This window comes from Falco biarmicus, chromosome 7 (genome assembly GCF_023638135.1).
Source record: "Falco biarmicus isolate bFalBia1 chromosome 7, bFalBia1.pri, whole genome shotgun sequence".
In the NCBI taxonomy this organism is placed as follows: Eukaryota; Metazoa; Chordata; class Aves; order Falconiformes; family Falconidae; genus Falco; species Falco biarmicus.
In genome coordinates this window covers 44,149,043-44,173,440 of record NC_079294.1, presented here as the reverse complement: position 1 = coordinate 44,173,440, position 24,398 = coordinate 44,149,043, and the positions used below count along the sequence as shown (strand labels likewise).

At 37.3% G+C, this 24,398-nt stretch overlaps 1 protein-coding gene across 3 annotated transcripts in view; it reads right to left on the bottom strand.

Annotated features, from left to right (window-relative positions):
* NUDT14 (nudix hydrolase 14) overlaps nt 1–24,398 on the bottom strand; it is a 62,938-nt gene that overhangs the window by 27,096 nt on the left and 11,444 nt on the right. For 2 of the 3 annotated variants that reach the window (XM_056346141.1, XM_056346143.1), the window contains exon 2: nt 6,710–6,753. In XM_056346141.1, the coding sequence (XP_056202116.1) occupies nt 6,710–6,753 (44 nt within the window). Of the gene's footprint in view, nt 1–6,709; nt 6,754–10,279; nt 10,346–24,398 lie in introns of those variants that run through there. The other variant, XM_056346142.1, reaches the window with a different exon arrangement.

Below are 24,398 nucleotides of genomic sequence, written 5' to 3'. Positions count from 1 at the left end.
CCATTTTAGTCTACTTCAGTGATACAGCAGAGAAGAGCTCATATGCTATATGGTGCTTTCATATCACATACTTAAAAAGGTGAAATGAGAATCTTAAAATTTGGGTTTTGATTTTATGTTTTTCTCTGATAACTTTATAGCATCAAATAAATTTATTTTTGCCTTATTGCTATGATTTTATTTAAATCAGATCCTAAGGTAGCATAATAAGACATCTTAAAAGACAGAAAATATGCCTGCACAATTCCTGGCATGTAAGCAGAGGATCTGTCAAGTCTTCACTTTAAAAAGAACCCAAGAACGAAAAACAAAAAACCAAAAGCATTAAGTGAATTTTATTTGCAAATATCATATGCAAACAAATCGTGTAATTACTTGGACTGAAGAAAACTAATAGGCTACTTTGGTTTTTCCTTCTAATACCAGGAAAATTTTCATCATCCAGATAGCATCCTTGATAGACAGTTACCAAGTCTAGACCCGAGTGTTTTCAATGACAGTGACTACAAAACATGCCTTCCTAGCTTGTCTTACTGCCTATTGGTAAAAATGGTTCCTTAGTGTTTAATTTAAAAAATACATTCTACATGAGACACATCTCTTGTTCTGTCATTGACTACTGATAAAATTAAATTATACCAGCCTACTTCATAACATTTCTTTAAATTTTTGTGATAGTATTTCTTCTCCTCAGTTGTGTTATTCTTTGCATGAACATGCCCAGCCATCATTACCCTCTCTCAGCTCTAATTTCCCTAAACTTTTCATCATTTTTGTTGTTTGTTGAACTGCATCCAGTGCATATCTTCTGCACTATCTTTGAAGATAATCAAGAAAATCCCACACCATTGACACCCTGCAGGAGCTGTTATAAAGACAGAGAAGGTTTACAGCACAACAGCACATCATTGCACATAAAAGGCAAATGCCACCCAAGAAACTTTTTTTTAACCTATAAAGATATTAAAAATCTTTGTTTTACCTATTTTAAAGCTTCTGTGATAATTCTTGCATAAAGGAAGCATCTGATTTAAATTTCATGGTGTCTTATAATACACTAGGACATAAACCAGAAAAATACATACAGGATTAAGTTTCCATAAAGCCCAAATGATCTGGCATATGAAATAGGAGAAGGAATTTAATCCACTTCTATAATGTGGTCAGGGCACATGACTTCCACCCTGTCTCCATAGCTGCCTGCTACAGCCACCAAGCCAGAATAGCCACCCTGGTTCCTCCAGGCCCCTGGCGTGGCTCTAAGGACCCACCACCTGGCCAGCCCTCCTGGCCTGGGCTGGGATGCAGCAGGTTCCTGGTGCAGCTTTTGGGTGACCACGTTCTGCACTGCCCACTGCGCAGCCATGCTCCCCAATTTTGGCAGCGTGCAGAAAGCAGCATGCAGCCACATAACGTCAGAGCACAGAGTGACTGCTCAAGCATATTCATCTTCCTGTGCTGAGCGATGCTCATTTTTAACTTGCCTTGCGAACCTTTTTATATTTACCTCCAGCACTGGCACCTGCAGGAGACAGCACGCCCAAGTGCAGATTGCCTTGGTTTCCTTCACCCTGCAAATTCCCTCCTGACGGAAAACTACACTTTTCAATTGGCTTTGCCATAGATAAAGCCTCTTTTCTCGGCAAACAAATTAAATTAGGAATTAATTTGTTTTAAATGTGAAATAAATTAATCTCTTTACTTAAAAGAAGCCAATCTCATAAGGCAGGAATATTATTTCCTCCTCTTTTTGAGAAAGATAAGAAAAGACCGAAAAGTTTTTTCTATCAAGAATTTTTAAGTCAGGAACTGTTACTGAGCCACTGTGATATGTTTTTGCAGGCAAAACCACAGCATAAGAAGGGTGCAAAACACATGCACAGTTGTACGGTTTTTTAGTCCAAATGCCTCTTCCCTGTCACATGATATTTTCAGACTTGAGAGGAACTCACATAAACTTGAATGCAATTCAGTCTCCTCAAATTTGTTTTCTTTTAAAAGTAGTGTACTTCACAGTGAATTTTTCATACTTTTAAATAGAGGAGTGGCTATAATTTTGCTTTATATCCATTCACAATGCAATTGGAAAGGTGTCCTTTTACTTGCCAACTAGTAAAAGGTACGGTTACGTTCCTGTTCTTGAACATTATTACTCAAAGCTTGTACAAAAGTGAGCACATGACTGTACACTGACCTTCATCTGTTCCCAAATTATGTCTTTTAAAAGCCTTGAATCTGTTTAAGGGGAGTTGCTGAAACCTGAAACTAAGTTAGTCTATTGCTTTATAAAGTAGATGAACGTAAAACTTAAGTATTACATTTCAGACTCTTACTCTACTAAATATAGCAAAATTAGGACAAGGGAGAATATAACTGGAACATGAGCCTGGCTTTAGAGAATAATTTTTTGTTACAGGCATTAATGATTACTTTATAATATTTGGTACATTTCTATTTCTGACAGAAAACCACCAAACATTTGCAGATGGAAAATGTCCTCCTGATCAAGTTTTTTATTTTTTAAAGCAGTGACCTTAAAAAAAAATTAACAACTCCTTGCCTTGCAAATCACACCACCACATATTGCTAACTAGTTCTGATAGACCCAAGTCTAAGAAGTATCTTGAAATACACCTTGCATTTAAATTTTCAGCACTTGCAGTCTGCTTGATTTTCATAAGGATATGTTTAATAATGAGCAAACACATCCACTGACTATTCAGAGGGAAAGCAAACTTCATCAGAAAAGCAAGCAGTGCATAAAATAACTGCAGAAAGCATCTTTTGATGTGGGTCACTGCTTAACACAACAGGCCAGAATCATGTAACGAAAACACCATTTCAATAAACTTGTTCAATAATTATAACCAAAAAGAGGTAATCAAGGATTTTTATATTTCTTCATTCATTTTTAGTAGTCTTTACTGTTGTTTCTAATGTCATAAAACCTTGCATTGAGCTCTGATAATGTTCATCTGCATGTTTCAAACAAAGGTGAACTTAAATGTATCTCCACAGGACAAGAATATTATTTTCCAATAGAAAAATGGCTTATAACTTGACTGGTATCTTGGCAAATTTACAAATTGTTGACAGTTGTCAGATGGGAACTGTAAATTCATTAAGCATTTAATCTACTTAGAAAATCACAGAAACCTTAAAGTTGTAAGAGACTTCTGGAGATCATCTGATCCAACCTCCTGCTCAAAATCAGGCTAACTTCTAAGTTAGGTCTGATTTCTCAAAGCCTTGTCCAGTCAGGATTTGAATTTCTCTGAGGATGGAGGTTCCTCAGCCTCTCTGGGCAAAGCATTCCAGGACTTAATTACTCTCCACAGGTATGTCTTTGTGTCTTGGGTCTTCCTTCTGTTAAAATTTAAACCTAAATTTGGTAAGAAATGCTGCTTCTTTTGTCTATACTGACACTCAGTTGACTTTTCACAGCCAGGTTTTGAAGGTTTGCTTTGGTAACAGTTTATAGTGTCATCAATAATATTTTTGCACAGAACTTTTTTATTTTTCTATTTAAATGGCATGGAGGGATCATGAGTAAGCAATTATTTGTTCAGCATAATTTACAAACTATGTAAAGCAGAGGTGACTCCAGGACTGATACTCTAGCTGAATGGTCTTGATCTTAAGAAAGCTCAGGACCTACACACACTAGACTCAAGCCCAGATCTGCAATAACCAAGAAGAAAGAAAGAAAGAAAAAAAAGTACTATCCAATAAAAATTATGTTATTTTCAGCTTGTGCTAGTGTTATGCCAGCTTGCACACGGTTAAATGATCTTGTACTACTGCAATATAAAGTAAGATTTTAAAAGATGACTCACACTTAAGGCAAATGAAATGACTACTGCATGTCAAAACTCATGTTTTTGTCTTTGTATAATTTAATCACCTGTTCATCTGAACAGTTGGAAAGGATAAATTTATACAAAAATAACTTAAGTTTCTCTTATTAAATATTTTCCTTTATCAAATCCATATTCTCATACAAATTTATTGAATATCGGCTTATGTTACCTTCATCTGAAATAAGAAAGAACACTGGGGTCCCAAAAGAACCTTGCACACAAGCTCTCAGTTCACTGTCATACAGCAAAAAAGTCAGTCTTAAGCACACATCTACTTGTGCTGATAAAAGAGGATGACAGATAAAGACGTGAGTTAGGTGCAATGTCTGGTTTTAAATGATTAACACAGCTGCGTTTATTTATTCAGCATCATTAAATTAATTATACATATCAATGATATGTAAATAGATAATATATACATAGGTGTATTTTACAGATCTGGCATTCCAATCTGTATGTGCAATTTAGGTAAACAGCCTTATTAAAAAACCTTGGAGCATTTAACAGTGTTACAGCATTTTCAGATGTAAAGTAAGTTCAAATAGTTTTGAAAAACTATTACGGAAAAGGGATCTTAATTATGGAAAACACCTACAGTCTTCCTGAAGATGACATACACACTAGGAAATCCTGACCAACAGGACATGTGTCCAGAAACCCCTCCTCTTCTTCCAGATTTTATCGTTCATTAAGAGTAATGGACCTCTAAAAGCCATCTAAACGTGAAATCCTGTATAATCTTCAGCAACTAGACAACGTGATTTTCCATATAACTAGCATCATAGCTTTCCTATTAAAATACAGTAAAATGTAGCACTTGAATGCATTCTAAGGAATTTTGAACCTGAGTAATTTATCTGATAACAATTGGCTTCTTAATGACAAATAGGATTTATATAAACCCGTGGATTTCCTATACAGAACTTTCACATTATTACCTTTGGTGTCAGAAGTTGCATTGAATTTACTTGTGAAAGAGTGTTAGAGATTCTACAGTTCAACAGTAGTCACTAATAAGTTAGGATGGCAGCTGTTGTACATCTGAATCTAACAAATGTTATGTGACCAGAGATGACTGGCATGACATGTGGCCACAGCTTTTTTATACAGTTATGGTCTCAACTATTTAAAAAATGTCCACAAAAGTCCTTCAGAAATACTGCTCCAGAGAAGTTCATGGAAAACTGATCCTTTAATATTTGCCCCACTCAGTTAGTTGCATATATTCACACATTATCACAGAGCTATAAACTAAAGTTTAAACAAAAATAGTACTACAAATTATTCGTCTGGAAGTCATGTTCTTAGCACTGTGACTTGAGGCTGGATTCACTTGCTTGAAAGTACACGGCACGTATTAAATTTCCAGCAATCGATTATCATTTCAGCCTTTGTATCTGCGCTCATAAATTCAGGCACATGCTCATATGGATAGAGAAAGTGCAAAGACAGAACCGTCTTCCAGGCAAATTCCAAAAGCAAGTGTGAAGTTCAGTATCGAAGTATCACTGCCTTTTCTGTCTCATTCTCAAGCAGTACAGGCATTTTAATCTATCCAATATTTTCCCAGAACTTTTACCTTCGTAATCTTTATATTGATAAAAGGCATTGCTATCACTTTATGTCCATCCCAGGTACCTACACACAGAAAGATTCACTGTAAGGATTCAGAGGGCTCCAGCAGAGAAGAATTTCCAAAAATGCAATTGATTTTACCTACTTACGTCATGCACAAGAAGAATACATCTCTCAACGTGGTTCTGGTTACAAGTCACAATTTCTTTTGCCATTAAGTGTTTTGCTATTTTTTTACGTTTAATAGATTTAGAAAAAGCTTTCTCTAGGGAAAAGTTGTTACCTTTGCTTTTTATTTTATCTTCTAGTACCTGAATTTTTAGTGACTAAATTAAACATTTATACTTTAAAGAAAGACATGTGAAGTATTTAATAACTCTCAAGACTGGGTCTGTTTCATATATACCCTATTTGTTATAATTTTGCATGAACTGATCTTTGAGGTCAGGAGTTAACTGCTTTTCTTCCTTAATAGGAGCATTACAATTGGAAAGACAGGACAAAATTGCTGACCATCCATTTCTTTTCATGTGCTTAGGAGAGGGTTTGGTGTTTGGAATGGAGGGCCTGAAAGGTTTCAGCATTTGTAAAGTTACTTGAATTTGGCTTTGCCTAAAATATCTTTATACAGTAGTGATGAAGAGGATTAAAATTAAAAAAGTTAGCGTAATACTAGGATTTACTCAAACATAAAACAGAATCTCTAGCTTATTCCAAGTAATTGCCAGTGAAAAAAATAAAACAGTATGACCATAACTTTAGATTGCTTTTTAACAGTCTTTATACTAGTGCAATACCTGGGACTGTATATTCACAGGTGAGAGAGTATGGTCACATACCTGGGACTAGATCATTTAATGGCACAACTAAGAACAGGGTTATGTATGTGGGGTGCAGTGTTTTTCCTTCAGGTGATATATTCACACTCAAAAAAGAAAATTTCAGACAATCCACACTTTCAGTTCCATTTTCTATGTAATCATTAAAATTTACAATACATCATGTGCCAAAATTTTAACACTGGAAAATAAAAGCACAGACAAAACCTACTGAACACATAATCATCCATGAGGAGATTTTAAAATTTCTGCTAATTCTGTCTAACATGGTACAGAACTATTTGCAAGTATTACATAAGAAGTGAGAACTGAAGAGAAAACTGGAGGAAAAAGAAGTGACTCCACATCAACAAGATCTGACCAATGGAAGAGAATACAGTAATGAAATAAATACAACATAAAAACAAAAGGAAATAATGTGATTCCATCTGTTACCTGTCGTGTGTCCTCATAAAATCCCAAAACTTCTTAGTGCCATTCTGGGGGGAAAAAAATAAACAAATCCATCAGTAAAATTAGTTCCAAGTGAAAAATTACTTTAATGAAATTTAAACAGGCATTTCTTTAAAAACTTGGTATAGCTGGTTGTATTTATGAGACTATTATTCTGGATTTTGACAGTAAGAATTAAAGATGCTGAGAACTGCCTTAGGACAGTTCAAAATCTTAGATCCACAATACTATGCTGACAGCTAACTTAAGGCTATGGTAGTCTTCAGGCCCAATTTTGGCCGCAGTACCAACTTCAGATGCCCAATCTAATCAAGGTGGTAGGAAGCTATAAGCTGCTAAGTTTTAACCAGTAAAATAACCCACAGATCTATATTCTTCCATGTCCAGAAAGGGCCTTAACTTAGGAGGACTGGTCAGCACTTACCTCCTAACTAAACTCCTTTGGGATCCAGGAACAAGACATCCCTCCCTCTAATCCCTTACAAGGCCCAAAATAGCAGTTCTGTCCATGACACGCCTAACACGAAGAGATCGCACTCCGTTCTACACAACAGCTGTTATTCTGCACTGCTTTTGGTGGTGAGGATACAAACAGTAGGCTTGAAGTCACAGCACTCATCTAAGAACTGGAAGACATAAAATGCATTATTTTCTCAAGTTGGGCCAACTCCTGTCCTCTGCTATCTTAAGAAGAATGACATCCACTGCAGCACAGCTGAAACTGATCCCTGAAAACAAGCATTCTTCACAGTTATAATGAACATGTACGCACTTGCTTACATTTATATTCTATTTGCTATAATTACCTGTGCCAATTCATGCACAGCAGTTAACAGAGACGTTACACAAATAATCTGAATTTGTATCTGAAATACAAATCAAGATATTTCACTCCTAGGTCAGTTTTAAGTCTATATAAGGGATCAGCATGCCACCAGATGAAATTCTTTTGGTTGATACCTTTCTCTTATCAGCAAGGCAAAAACTAGACCTGCTGAAAACCCACATACCTAAAATAGGCTTAATGTGAAAAGGAGCACAAGCTCTCTATTATAAAGTATGGTTAAATGGATGATCAAACCCTAAGCAATTGGTTAATCATTTAAAGCAGGTCAATGTGAGGAATGAAAGAAGAATCAAGTTCAGTTGGTGGGTAAAGGTGCCAACCAATATAGACGGGCTCTTCAGCTCTATTACAGATGTCATGGCTACCAAGTACACAACAGCTGGTGGGGATTAGGTAACAAGCACTCTGGTTCAGAGATTAAGCTCCTGAGCTTTATGAGTTTACCAAGCTTTTGGAAGAGTGACTACTTGCTTGCTAGCTGGGTTCTCCTTCATTCCCACAACTCTTAATTATAACAGTTGTTCGCCTCAAAAGAAACTCTAGTCTACTCTTCCATTGGTGTCTGCACATACTTTCTGTTAGCATTGACAGGAATCAAACGTGTACATTAAAAGAGGAGCCCTGACATTGTTTAAATGCAATATAAAGTTGAAAGAGAAATAATGGCAGCAAATCTGCAGTGTGAACTTGAAATATTAAAGCCATTTTTTATCAAGCTGAGTGTGCATCCAATCTGTTCCACCTGGTGAGATAGAGGAACAACTTTGAAAGGACTATGACACACAGCTGGAACACTTGAATGTAATAGCATGAGCTATGCTGTGTGGTAAGACAATTTAAGGTATTAAATGTGTACGGTCCACTCAATGGCACACTGCTGTGCAATTTTCCATTTGACATGAGTGAGCCAGGAAACTGTGGACCAAGGATAATGTCTTCTGCAGGTACCTTCATATCACTTCCCCAGCTTCAACCTTTGCCTGCCCCAAATGGAAAGGTGTGCTACCATCATCCATTCTCCTGTTGGAGTGTCCACTTGGGAGAAATGTATGTGTCCAGCTGATGGAGGAGACAAAAAGCCTGAATCAAGGCTCTCCATGCATTAATTTAGGCTATTAGTCCTGTGATACTACTTCCTGATGTATGATCCCAGCAACAATCTTCTTGGCTCTTTCCTCTTGCCATCATTTTGCAAATTACAGAACCTGATTGCTTTGGAGCAATCACGAAAGGGTTTCAAATAGCTGAGGAAAATTACACCCCAGAGAATCATCCCCATCCAGATGGGATCCATCAGATTTGAATGACCTCTTCTCAAGGATGAGCTCCATTAGCAATAAGAGAATCTACCTCACAGACGTGCACATAATTTTTAACAGAAAGTAAAAGGGACTTAGTACCTAAAAAAAACCTAATCAGAAGATAAAATCTGTATTTTCTGTTTTCTAAGTGGCTGGACAGCACATAAAGCACTTTCTCTAGAACATGATTTGATTAGTTTAAGATCCAAACTCAAAACCAGCCACAGGTGAAATTAATTTGAGTCTGTTCATTTGAGATATTGGTTATCATCACACACTCTGACTGGACAGTATTTTTTTTACTATATTTGAATAAAAAATATTTCATATGATCAACCTGCACCTGTTCAAACAAATAAATCAATAAATAAATAAATGAAACATTCCAACATCTTATTGTTTACAATGGCAGAAACCCAAATTAGCCCCATTCGCGCCCTATTGTCCAAGTCAAATGTAATTTGAACCCAACCGTACAGAACTGAGTTTCTATTGTACCCAACGCGTGGTTCTTTCCTAACAGACTAGTATGAAGGTTGCTAATTATTAATAGCATGTAAACAGTTACCAATGGTTCTTATGCTGCTTTACATACTTTACAGAACATTAATTCTAACCAGTTTCTAACCAACTATATCAAGCTGTATGTAATATCTCTATCTTATCTTTAAGACAAAAATATTAATTGTTGGAACTGATCAAATTCACACTTTTAAAAGTCAAGTAGCCATGATTACTGTTAAGCAGTCCCATACGAAATATATCTTAGCCTTTGACAATGTTCTTTTATCACCACAGTTACAGATAGTTGGAAAGAATTAAAGGTGTCAGGGGCCAACATCACTCCCAAAAAGGAGAAGTACCTTTGTAAAATACAAAAGCTTTCCCAAACCCTTAACACTCTTCATTTTAATAAACTTATATATTTGCATTATTATAAAATATTCCATTCTCCAATGTCTAATAAGGAACAATCCAGGTATCTCTCAATGAAGCAAGAGAAATAGTGTAACTGATTGCTGGGAGATCTAAACACTGACAATGGGAAGGAGAAAGGAGTGTATTACTACATTTGAGAATGATTTAAAGAATTATTCTTCAAATAGGAAATGTGTCCTGTGATGTTTTATAAAGACAAGTATGTCAAAAGTATTTATATTAGTATTTATCTGTTCAGAACAGCAGTTTTGATACTGCAACAACCTTGTATAACAGACATTTAATTTGGTAAATCTTTAATCATAAAGTAATCACACTGTAGTTCTGTGCTCAATGTTCAGGTTCTCTGATGTTGCAATGCTGAACTAGTGCATATAGTATGTGTAAATTAATAAACATGTATTCCAGGAGAGGCAGTATGTGAGACAGCTTCGTTTCACATGACACACAAGACAGATTACTTACATAAGTACAAATTGCATAAGAAAGACGTATCAGGTCAGATGAAATGTCCATCTTGCCCAGTATCCTGTCTCTAACAGTAAAAGGAAAATTTAAGGACACAGGAAATATAGGGCAATACTCTTCCAAGCCTTTAACAAAAGCCAGCTGAAGGGTGTCAAAAGATAATCCCTCAAAAAAGCATCCAAATTAAACAGAGTCCTCCCCCAATCCCCAAAAGCAAGCAGAAACAGCCTTTTCTATACTATCTGAATGTGCAGTAGTTTGTCACAAGTCCTGCGCATCCTGTCTGTAACACTGACTTGATAATGGCATTGACAACTTAGAATTACAACAGTATGCTACCAGCTTGACAGTGTGCACAGGGAGAACTCAACCCCTTTGGTTCAAGTGATTCCAGGACAACTACGCGCTGCAAAGAGCTCTCTGCTAGACAACTGCTGACAATGGATGCAAATTCAGCAGATGTGACTCCTACCAGCAGAGCCCTGTTTATGACGCCACCCATACTTGATCTCCACATTCTCTGTCCTGCTTCGATCCTTCGAATCATTTTCCTAAGACTCGTCCTGCACCTGCTCATTGCCATAATTACAGGCAGGAGCCTGCTCACACTGTCTGTTACGGGTAAGTTGGACTTGTCTGCAGCCTATAATCAAAATACTGTTCTTTTTCCCGCCTACGCTCCGCCTGTGACTAAAATGCCTTAGAATCACTGCACCAGGGATATTGCTGTCCTCTGCTTTCCTCCACTACCTTAGGCAATATAATGTTTGAACAACATGGTCAAATTTCTGTCAGGATACCTACGCAAAGGATAATTTCTGCTTCCTAGAGAAACTCACTCAAGACTTAGCCCAAGCTAGCCAATATAAAAGACAAAAAGGACATGCTATGCTAATAATGTAGGAAGAAACATCCACTGGCACTGATCGTATGGTGATACTGGGTGTGCTCCCCATGTGACAGACCTTGGACATGATGTGACTCAAGTCACCTGGGAGTTTCCCTCTACTCTTCATTTGGGAGAGCTTGAATGCCTTCCTTTTTTCCCTGAGGGCAGCACCCAGATACGGTCTGCCACCTGAGAAGCTCCTGAACCAGCTCATACATCAGGTAAAAGTGTCTCCACACCCACCAACACTCAGCTCGGTGTTACACTGATACCACCCTGGGCCTTCAAAAAAAACACGGCCCAAACCAACCAACACAGCCCTCCTGGGATTCACAACAATTCCTCAGTAGATTCAGCTTTTCCAATGGTGGGAATAAGTTTTTAAACATTGTTTTAGAGAGCAAGCCTTCCCTCAAGGACCCCTCCCAAAGAATGGGGTATGTTTGTAAATGATAGAAGTGAATTAAAGCTGTGGTGCCCCAGTTACAAACAAGCAGACCTGCACCTTTCCAATGTTTTTTGGAAAAAAAAATTTAAAAAATTGGAAAAAAATTGGAAAAACAGCCAAAGAGTTTTGAGATGAGGAAGAGAAAGGGATAGTGGTGCAGTAGGCCTGCCATGCTGCTAATAGTAGTGTGTCACCTCAGGACAGTGCCACACTAAGGGCTGACATAGCAGAAGTCTGTAAAATTATGAATGACATGGAGATGGTGAATGTGAAACAGTTATTCACAATTTCTCATAATATAGAAGCACCATGTCATAGCTGGCTACCTGAGGACCAAGGCTAAGGTTTATCTGAGCGCTGATCTGTCTCTTTTCAAGGAACCAGTAGTTTTCCTTGCTTGTTTTATGCATAAAACAATTAACAAATAGCTTCTGAAACACCTACATGCAAGCTGTATTACATATATGTTTTAAATACATGTAATTAAAGATTTATACTTCTTACATTTTAATAAGTTTTATTCTGAAGAGTAAACGGAAAACATGTTAGTGTAACACATACAAGAACACTCACAAAACCTCTTTAAATGCTTCCTTTATCTCTACATAACGATTGTTTCACACCATCAGACCAGGGTGTCTAAAATAAATCGTCAATACACAGGTTTACAGCCACAGATTTCCTGTAGTTACTCTGTTGGGAGTTCAGACCATTCAACAAATCAAAATTTACACTGGATTTGCACCGATTTACATGACTTCTTGTAATAAGCTCTGGACCAACAACACGCGCCTGAAGCAGAAATTACCTTTACCCAAAATTTACTGAAAGGTTCTCCTATCTTATTTGCTTTATTTAAGTATTACAAAAAACAACCAAATTAAAGACACTGTCCTGTGTCATCTCCCATTTTATCAACAGAAAACTTCTGCTTGGACAGACAAAGCCAAACAGCCAAGAACGGTAAAGTCACACCAAAGCCACCTCCGAAAGAGGGTTCATACTGTGTATTATGGATTTTTGAGGAGACTGGTAGCAGGTCCTGCAGGCAAATCACTTAACATGCTGAAGACATATGTCCAAAATAAGCAAACTAACTTCACATATGCCACTAAGAGAGAGAAAAAAAAAAATCTGTCCGTGACAATGATTAACTTCTTACTGTTTACATTACAGGAGAGACAGCATGACGTTTGGTGACCCATTGTGATAGGCACTAAACATATGTAGTGGGAACAGTTCCTGTTCAATGATCTTACAATTCAGTTAAGAGTCCAGACAAAAGTTGGTGTAAACAAGCTGAGGCAGTTAAGGAAAGACAACAAATACATTATGGTATAGATAAGCTACAGGCACAAGTTATGAGGGTTAAAATGACAAACAACAGGCATGATCCCCTAGCCTCTACCAGTTGGACTGGGTTTAAAGCAGTCATCCAAGAAGTACATGTTCCATGATTGTGAAAAAAAGCAAACTTGAGAAGCTGAAGCAATTATAACATAAAAATAACTCTGTCCTCATTGCTCCCTTTACTCTTTTTTCACACTCCTAAGAAAATAAAACAATTAATGTCCTTAACGCAAAGGGATTATGACCATTCTTCATGCAATAAAATAATAACACTATAGGTAAAGAAAAACAGATAAGAGAATTAATTGGCAAATAACGGTCTTAAACCAGAGTCAGCAAAGCCAAACAAGTGTGTGGTCCCTGTTTAATGATTTACATGTAAAATGGCAGTAAAACTTCCTAGAGGAATAATCAGATTTTCCTTTTTTCTGTCCTCAAAAGAATTTTTATAAGCTATGAGGGTATGTTTTTCTTTCAAAACACATGTCAATTTTGTTTTTCTATTGCACTCACTTTCACATTCAACCAATCTATAAATTTATCTACACAGTTTAATAACGACATGCACAGCAATGCCTCTATCTGGAGATGCACTATGCATTCTATTGTTGAGATGTCTACTTGTTGCCCAGAACCGCATGGCAAGAAAACATCAAACTTGTCACTTTATTAGATGGATTTTTCTCAGATTAATCCAAAAGAGCAGCATGCTTGGGGAATCAAGTAACTGACTCATGAAGACAGACAAAAACCTGCACCAATGCAGCCACCTCCTGCAGCCTCCAGCCACATTTATTTACTTAAGTGGTCTTAGCTAAATGCTTTTCAGTCATATTCACCTTTTTATGACCAATAAAAGCTGCCAACAGGTAAATTCACAGTAAAAACAACTCAATAATTCAGTACTGTTTGGTTTATGAAATTTACACTCCTACAATGGGAAAATATGCCCTGAAGATGTGCATTAGCTGCTGCTTCCCCTTGAGTCACGGTTCTTGGGCTAAACAGAGTGGACTTCCCCTATGGTAAATGCAGCAAGGCAGGAGATACTCGATGCTAAAAGTTACACCCTCATCCCTCTGTAAATGAACCTTTCCCTTCCTTTCTCCACCCACTAGAGCAGAAGTGCTCCTATCAGTTGAGATTTCCTTGTTACATTTCTTTTTTCAGTTTAATGGAATCTGATGTCACATCTGTAGCAGTTTCCAGTGGAAACATATGAGGATTTATAATCTAATATAAACCATTGCTTGCCAGCTGAATTATTAATGCTATAACTCTTTGTTATATATAATCGATACATAATGTTTCCAGCATCCACAGTGATGTGCCCACAGAAGCTGTACTGCCAGGACAAACTCAAGACTGAACACTTTACACTTTTCACCTTCCCATTGTACAATTAGTGGCCAAATTACCTTACACTGTCTGAATATTTTTCACAGTATTTTCAGCACTTTGCCACATACAAAAATTATGTAAATAAACCACCAGGTTTGACCCAAAAAAATCCATAGTTCGGGATTTTTTTTAGGAAATAAAGCATTAATAATTAACATTATACTGTTAAACCTGTATGAAGAACAGAGAAAGACAGCTAAAGCAAGTTTGGACTTGTGAAGTTTTCCAGATAAGAATAAAGTAAAATACCTGTTCTATACACTTTAAAAGTTCCATTGCCTCCTGTTTAATATTTTTATTGTATTACTAAGTTAGTGGCTGGTTTTTGTTTACACACGCTAGAGAGCTGCCATGCTGTACTTAAAAATCTTCTTGAAGCACAAAAAACCAGGGCAAAGGAACAGTTAAAAATTCAAGGGCAATTAATATTCAACTTTTTCATCTAAAAGAAAAACCCTGTCCTGAACAGACTATTTTGCATATGAAATCCGTTTGAAATAATGAATTACCAAAGGGGTTTTGTCTACTTTAAAGGTTTGATTTGTGGTAACCAGGGCAAAAGCTGTCTTATTTTTATGTAATTACGGATTTCACAGAAAGTATTACATATCTTTCATAATGAAAGGAAGCACTTTCAGCTGGCATAAAACCATGCAACTCAATTAAAAAACAATAATAAAATCAATAAAATCATTCTAATTTGCATTAGTTGAGTGCCTGGCCCTTTTTTCTTTCTTTTCTTCTGAGCTCATACATCAGTATTAGGGAACTGTCTTATCCTTGGCTATCATATTACATAACTACTAATTTAAATGCAAAGTGTTGGTCTTAAAACTCACTCAGTACTGGTGTGCAGTCCTATAACAGTGTAAGTCGATGGAAAGCCAGGCTGCCCTTTTTCTACCCCAGCTGCATATCACCGCTCTACCCCTACCCCATCCCTGAGATTCCTGTAACTACACAGCAAGCTGGTTCTGGGAACTGATGTGGGGAAAAAAAGAAAAAAAAAAAAAAAGTGCTCTACAATAAAACCTGATGAAAAATTTGATTTTTAGTAGTCAACGTGAATGTAACGCCATTACATACATACCAAGTTTGCACCGATGACTATTAAACAGAACAGCCTTGGTCTATTCAAAATGACTCCAAGAAGACAGAGATGTACCTGATAAGGAGCATTCTACAGAAAGACACAAACACACAAAAACAGCCTAAATTACAATTTCAGTCCACACCCGCTAATCCACTCCATCAGACTGCACACGCTGGAGTAAATGAAGCCTCATCTTCAAAAGCAATTTGCAGAATTACTTGCTGATGTTGAAGAACTACTTCAAAAGAATGTAAGTGTTATGGAATTTTACTGTTTTTTTAAACAAGCCACTGTTTAAGCTCAAGAGGAAGGGGAGGGGAGTGTTTGTTTTTTAAACAAAGCTTGTAAGATTTCATTACTAAACTATCCAGAATATTTATTTTAAAAGCATCATGATTACAAATAATGACATTTTCAGTTTTTAACTTACCCATATTCAAATGTTTCAGTTAGAAATGATTGGTTTTAGTGCCTTTGTGGAATCTGCATCCAAAATTACACAAGCTGATGACTTTTCAACAATATTAAAAATGCACATTCTGTCTGAAGCACAAATACCACTGCTGCTAATTGGCTTTAATTGATAGTATTAACAATTTCAGAAGTACGACTAAGTGAGCAAAGTTCATGGGGACAAATCGTTCTATATGCTAAAGAACAACATGCCAGCTCCAGCTGACACCACAGTTCTGGGCAGGGCAGGACAAAGTTGTCCACTACACTAATTTTATGTACAAGGATCTTGAACAAGAGGCAGAGGTGCTCAGCTCTGTGTGACAGCAAACTCTGTAAGACATGGACTTGACTTCTTATTTGAAATTAGCTGGAAGGCATAAAGGTACTTCTTGAAGAAACTGTAATGTATACCAGTGGAGACCACACCAGGGATACCTCAAGAGACATAAAACCAAAGGTCATAGACTAATTTTTACAACCCATATCAATTTTCTCTTCAAAGTGAGGGTTATTCTGGTAGGAGTTTGTAATGAAACTGCAAACAGATGGTTATGGCAATAGAGTTTACTGTTCAAAGGTGCAATTTTTTCACACTTTAGGAGGTAAAATAAACAATGGAGAACACATTAATTTATTCAACTGTTAATGTAATACTGGGCCAAGCCACTTTGTTCATTTTATGTACATCAACTGCCAGAACAATTACAACTAAGATACTTGATGTGTAAGTAAACTTTCTTGTATAATCCTCTGGAAGTTTACTTTTCAAGTCACAGTTTGTTTTTTGTGTGTACTTTTCAACAATGGAGCTGTTGCAGTTTAGCTTGGCATTCAGCTATCAGTAAGATCACTTACCTTTGAATGAAATTTATAAAACATGACAATTAAGTGTATATAAATACACTAAATTAAGTTAAATCTCCTTTCTTGCCTTTTCTGGTTTTAATATACACCACTATTAAGAACAATTGCATATACATATCAAACATGCTTTATTCCAAGGCAAATACATAGTAGCATACCAAAATCTATACTACAAAGAATAAAGATACGGTGCTTGCGTTAGGAAACATGATATGCACAAAGGTCAAATTTATGACTTTTCTCACATCACTGTACTGCCAGGTCAGCATATAATTTAAGGTTATAAACTGATACACAGATGGGGCTTTCCTAGAACTCAGTTAACTCCAACTCTGTTGAAAGGAACCAATTGCTAATAGTTAAAGAGATTTCAGATTCTAGTGTTCTTGTATATAAAGGATAAAATTTAAGTATTCAACTGCTTTGTCTTTTACTTAAATTCCTGTCACATTATTGAATTTTGCTGCATGTATTTTCCCGTTTTCACTAAACTGTGTTTTCCCTTTGAAGTCTGGCACACTTTCTTATTTTGCAGGGATAAAAGGAACATACACTTTCCATATTTACAAAATTACTAACACCACTTTTTCCGTAAAGTCATAGTAAAACATGAAACCTGAAACTTTGACTGGATATAGTTAAGGAATATCTCTTAATAATGAAAGATTTTTTTTTAACAGAGGTAATATTATTTGCAAGCTGTGCATTCAGCTGACATTTACAGAAAAGTATTTTGCTGTGCCTTCAAACAAATGCATTACACACCTTATGCAGCTACTTATATCCATACTTGCTGAAAACCTGCACAGCAAGGGCCATTTTTGTAATCTTTTCCCAGTATGTTTGTTACTGTTAAAGAAAAAATCTCACACAATTTGAAAAAACCTATTTATTTGCAAAATTACTATCAAAATGACAAAACCTCAGGAAATTTAAACCATTAAGATTTATTCTGCCATACTTTCTGCTTAATCTGTATCGGCACTTCCATCAAAATCCTATCACCCTTTCCCTGCTTCCTGCATAGCCTCCTGTGTGCTAACAACACAAGGATTTCTGCAGTCACACAGAACCACACTGAAGATGTCATCTAGTGACTAAACCAACTCAGCACAAAAAAAATTACCCATTGCAGTCATCTTGCCACTGAGTAAAGGGATGTGCCACGCAAAAGAGGGGACAACTGTACCTGTAATTTCATGACTCACGTTCTACAATTCTAATCTGCCAAATAATTAAGGACATGCTAGACTTGATGATGTTCAATGGGATTAACACACGTATCTTTGAAGATCAGAAGCTAGAAGCAATTGAGACAATTGTCCTGGGTAAAGCATGATCAGAAATTGCAATGTTTTGTCTTCTGAATTCTATATCAGGACAAGCAGAAGTGATCCTAAGATTAAAATCACATCCCTGTGAAAAAGGAGCATTGCATTTTTTTAATTTAATTTTATTTTTTTAGTTTATTGTACACATTACCCATCCACTGAACATTAAGGGAAATAATAAATTCCCTGAACAAACTAAGAGGCTGAGAAACAAAGATGCAGGAGGCACATCAGCTGGCTCCAGCTCAGAGAACAACAGCCAGGGAAATACCTCAATAAGAGGGCTGCTGAGAACTCCTAGGTATTCTGCATTTCATTTCTTTTTCTGGAGTTTTCTTTATTTGTATAAATTGTCACATATTCATTGAGTTAGAAACAAAGAAACAAACATGATCTTTGTAGTTCAGTAATAAATGAATCCAGGGAAAAAAAGGCATGGGTTCATATCCCTGCTCCAATTTATAACAATTTATGAACAACTCTAAAAGATGAGATTTAAGAAAACACTCTGTAGCATTCAATAACCTTAACTTCTAAGGCACTCACTGGAAAGATGTAAGATCTGAATTGAGACTTCACTCTGAACCACTGTCATTTCAGGTAAATGCCAGATCCCCCAAATAACGTCTAAACATACTTATTTAACCATGTCATATTCTGTGGTAAGATTTAAACTGCAATATTTGTATTAAGATTACAAAACTATTTCTGTTTTGCTACCTGATGGAGCCTTAGTGAAATTCAGTGAGACTGATTCCTGCAAATTTGGGAAATGACACACTCCTAAGTCACTAACGACAACATTTTCCAAACTACTAAATTTTACTGAGACACAGCTAACTATAAGGAAAATAAACTTTGTTTTCTTTTTTTTTTTAAAGAGACCAAAAGAATGAAAAACGTCTCCAGGAACCCCATTTTCATCTCTCCTAGTCTGTTGCCAGCTGCTTCTTTTAGAATCATAGAATGGTTTGGGTTGGAAGGAACCTTAAAGATCATCTAGTTCCACCCCCCTGCCATGGGCAAGGACACCTTCCACTAGACCAGGTTGCTCCAAGCCCCATCCAGCCTGGCCCTGAGCACTTCCAGGGATGGGGCATCCACAGCTGCTCTGGGCAACCTGTGCCAGCGCCTCAACAACCTCACAGTAAGGCACTTTAAATCTACTCTGTTTTAGTTTAAAGCCATTACCCCTTGTCCTGTTGCTACAGGCCCTTGTAAATAGTCTCTCCCCATCTTTATTATAAGCTCCCTTTAGGTACTGGCAGGTGCTGTAAGGTCTACCCAAAGTCTTCTCTTCTCCAGGCTGAACAACCCCAACTCTCTCAACCTGCCTTCATAGGAGAGGTGCTCCAGCCCTCTGATCATCTTCACGGCCCTCCTCTGGAGTTGTTCCAACAGGTCCATGTCTTTTTTATGTTGGGGGCCCCAGAGCTGAAAGCAGTGCTCCACATGCGGTATTATGAGAGCAGAGTAGAGGGGGAGAATCACCCCCCTTGACCTGCTGGCCACACTTCTTTTGATGCAGCCCAGGATATGGTTGGCTTTCTGGGCTGCAAGTGCATACTTTCAGGCCATGTTGAGTTTTTTGTTCACCAGCAGCCCCAAGTCCCTCTGCTCAGGACTGATCTCAACCCATTCTCCAGCCTGTAATGATACTGGGGGTTGCCCCAACTCATGTGCAGGTCCTTGCAATTGGTCTTTTTTAATTTAATGGAAGGGACACTTTGGGAGGTGTTGCATGGAAGGGACACCTTTTGACCACCGAGTTACCAAGATAAAGCACCTGACTGTGAAATTTCAGACTACTGATATTTAATGACAGGCAGGGGAAATAGTTCTGCACTTGTCATAACGTATCTAGATCAATTATGTCTGTAGTAGCTGTTTCAACGTAGAATGATATTCAACATAAAGTATCTGTTGTGAGTCCAAGACCCCATAGTGGATGAGAAATCTCACTTAATATTCTTTAACTCCATTCTGTACCCATCCTCTGTGCTCATTAGTCAAAATATCCTTTCAACCCCTTAGGAAGGGGACTCTCCAAATTATACATACAGGACAAATGCTGCTTTGGTCCAAATCACATTCCCATAACTTGTGCTTCCCCTGACCACTTACTGGCATAGCATCCCGAAGAATTTGGGACTGCTGAAGACAACCTCGTGTAGAATCTCTGACTTGAAGAGACAGGGACCCCACTGACTGTCAGGATTTAGGGCTTTAACCTCATCTCTGCAGGCACAGCAGGGAGAGAAGCAAACATAAGTATAGTAAGTAGGAGAAAATGAAATCTTAAAATCATCAGTCCCAAGGCAACCACTACGCCTACAAGCATAATTTCTTCTTCTCTGCTACCCTAGGTCATGACCCTCATCCCAAAGAGGAAGGAAAGAAACTGTCCTTTCATCATTAATTTTGCTATGCCATTCAGGAAAACAACACTGACAACACTATAAAACCACAGTTTAAGATGCCACTGGTATTTCAGCCAAATGCTAATCACCACCATCAATTACCTAATACTTCTCATTACCTCTTTAGTAATTCTAACAAATTCCATTGCAACTTATACAGGGTCTGTTTAAAATCTTCCCAGGTTGACAAAGAGCCAGCAGAAAAAAAGCAACTACCCCTCTTCTACCACAGCACTGGACCACTCCATTTTTATATAAATAATCAAGCTGCATTCAGACACCATGCAGCTGATGAAGGCTGGGCTGACTACGTCACCTGAAGCAGAACACTGGTAAGAAAAAGCTTGTGTATAGATTTTTGTATCATTAAAACTGGATTTAAAAAAACCCAAGACAGTAAACAATCTGTCATGCATTAACTTCAAAGTTACTTGGTTTTGCAAATGCACCTGTAAAGCAATAGCATGGATCACATAAGTATGATTTTTAAAAGTAATTAGCAAATCTATTTATTTATTTAGAACTTAGGAAGGACAAAATATTTCTGATGCAGAGTTCAATGCAGGAACAATACAGCTCCATGAACTGTACACCTCGCATCACACACCAGTCTGGTACATGCCAGCAAAGAACCAGCATTAACAAGATTGACCAAGGTCAGCAAGCAGCACCTGGGAGACCCTAAGTTTCAACAAAGTTGGGAACAAAGCCAGATGCACCACGGTGTCTCCATGGTGAAGTAAGAGTGGGAAAGGACGCCTCCTACACACCAGGTCTCACAGGAACTCAAGGTTACTGCTTACTTCAAGTGTTTCCCTAGACTAGATCACAGGGTTCTGAGCATGTCTCCTCTGTACTGAATACCGTGAGCACGTTAAAACCATTTATTGCTGTTTCTTCTTGCTCCTTCATCAGAATACCAAGACCCCTTGAGCTCCAAGACTTTATCCTGAGCGTGCAATGGCATGAACCCTCCATACACGGAAGAGCCTAAAATCTTGGGCAAAGAATGAAGGTCAAAATTCACTTCCCAGACTCATCAGGGCTGGTCTGAGAATGAGGAATTAACTTCCACCAAGCGCTACAGACAATTACACACGTTCCCTTGCAAGAGCAAGACACACATTTCTGACCAGAAAGTTTACAAAACACAGCACCCAGAAAGCTGTTTCTTTTCTCTTTCATCCTCTCCCCAAGGCACAACTGTTAGGTGTGGTTTGTCATCCCACTTAGTGCAGTACTGGAAGGAATGCCACTGCTCTATCATAAGGGCTGCAGAAGAATGTACAGACAAGAGGGGAGGGAAGACACAGTGCCAACTGGCATTCAGCTGGGCTTTTTGAGAAATACTTCAAAAGCAAATACTCCAACAGTTTTTCAGTTTAGTGAAATAGTTTCCCTGAGTAACTTTTTTTTCAGCCCCTGGGTGTGATTACATCTCTATTCTTCACACACACACACCCCCAACACAATTCTTACACTTAAATCTTGTAATTTATATGATTACTTTTACAAATTAATCTTTCTCTATGGAGTGCACCATAATGCTCTAGGGAGGCTTGTATGTTCCCGTGAATCTTGTGAGAGTTCTGCCAAGAGGTTTTAACTCCTATACAGATCAAAGAGAAAGTAATGAGATAAAAAGAAACAGGGTTCTCTAGACTGACAGGTCAACCACCTCTCCTCAACAAGAAAAAACGACGGTTCACCAAAACAACCAGGGAGACAATCAGGTTTCAAATTTGGAGGAACTATCCCATAAAGTACCATAGTAATAATTTCTGTACTAACGATTCCTGACTGGTTTCACTGAATAGGAGGCCATGTTATCCTTTAACTTACCTGAGTGGTACAAATCAGGCGAGTTACAGACCAAATTTTAGACTGTATAAACTGCAGTGCTATGGAAATGTCACTGAAGAGCGACACAAGCCTTTCAGACAAAGGAAGACAGAAACTGTCTACCTATGTCCAGTATTTTAAAGCGTCAGAAATGTTACAACGCTGAAAGCAGAGTGCTAAGTGTAGACATACATATGAAATTCTAGAACAGATTTGCCAAAAGATTTGATAGCCCTCTCTTCTAATCCTGCTGCTTCAAAAGCTCAACAAGCTCAAGTGGCCAAATAATAACAAAGGTAGGTCTTAAAGCCAAAACTAAACTGAATGAAGCCAACAGTGAGTTATTTCAGCAGTTCAAGGACATATACGAAAGCTATATAGGTTCATATCCTGAACAAATTTATACATTATTTACCATGTTGTACCTAATAAACAAATTTACCTGTTTTCCCTATTTTTTCCATATCTTGATTTCCAGCTCTGTATGTCAAAGCATGTAATTTCTGGTCAAAAATCACTGAACTTCTGAGACTCCAATCACCTTACTTTCCAAGCAAAAAAAAAAAATAAAAAAATCCATTAGTCAAATTACTTTAGTCTTTGCCTAAACTAGGATTAAGAAGAAACGATGCAAGTGAAGACCTGGCCTCACCAATGAGAGCAGGAAAAATACAGTTTTATTCAGCAAGGCTGAAGTTCAACAGTTTATAAAAATACATGCTAAGGATCTTAGTGTCTGGCCAGACCCATTTATAGCATAGAACCTTTTTATGCAGCAAATCAAAACGGTACATCCATTCCAATTTCACAAATAACTAGTATAGCTAATTAAAACATCAGCTAATATGACAAATATCATTGAAAAGAATCCTTAAAACACTAACACCAAGTTCTGAAATTCTGTGTTGTTGCTTGCATAATGAGTATTTCTACCCACCTAAATCATCTTGTATGTCATGAAAATCTTACAGAATCACTCAGCGTTATGCTTTTTGATCACAATATACCATTTCTAGGCATATTACGAGCACAAAATCCGGTAACTGCAGTCATTGCATAATAAGCTCTTGCAAAAAACAATGTTCTACATAACAATCAGATCTAGGGTCAGAATTATGCATAAATGTAGCTATTTAACTGTAGAAAGAATTTGTGAATTAAAACTGAAACTACAACATTGAACATTTCTGAAATCTTAAGATAGTGAATAATGCATGCCGTGTGTTATCAGCTTGCTGAGGAATTCTAGTCTTTTAAAATAATTGTTTGTATTTGCTTACTAAATATGCACCTGGATCGTATGCAGCATGAAAGACATCAGAACAAGCATTTGCCTTAAAAGAATGAAGCCTCAGTGGAAATGTTTTCAATGCACACTCTGGGTTGGTTTTTTTTCACTATTGTTTTTTTAATTAGATTACTACACAATCAAAAACTGTACTATTTACTGACTGGCAGGACTGTGGAAGGAAAAGAAGGTGGGGAGAGAAGAGGAAAGTGAGAGGACCAGGTTCTAGAAAAAACACACAATTACTAGGTGATATATAAATGCACTTTGCACACACTGAACACAGAATAAATCTTACATACTCCAACACAAAGAAAAAGAACTATTTCAGAAAGAGACATGAATTTGTAACCCTAGGTAATTAAAAATACCAGAAAAAAAGCATCCCTAAATACAGGGGAAAGAAAATTAAAAAGCACAGTAACCACCTACATTTTTATGCTTGTGTACTTTTCCCTCTGTGCATTATGAAAAAAAAACCCAAAACCCTTGGAAAAAAAAATAATCTTGCACACATGCAGAGAGTCACAAAAGCTGTGAAAGAGATACTTAGCACAGGTTCCAGACCAGATGACAAGGCATTAAACTTTCACCTTTAGGTAGTTATGATGATCTGATATCTCTTTTATGATAAATCCCAACTTTTTTAATTAAAATCGACAATGTGTTTAACAAGCAATTCTTCCATCAATCTTTGATGTGTTTTACTTATAGAGCAATGACAGTTTTCAGTT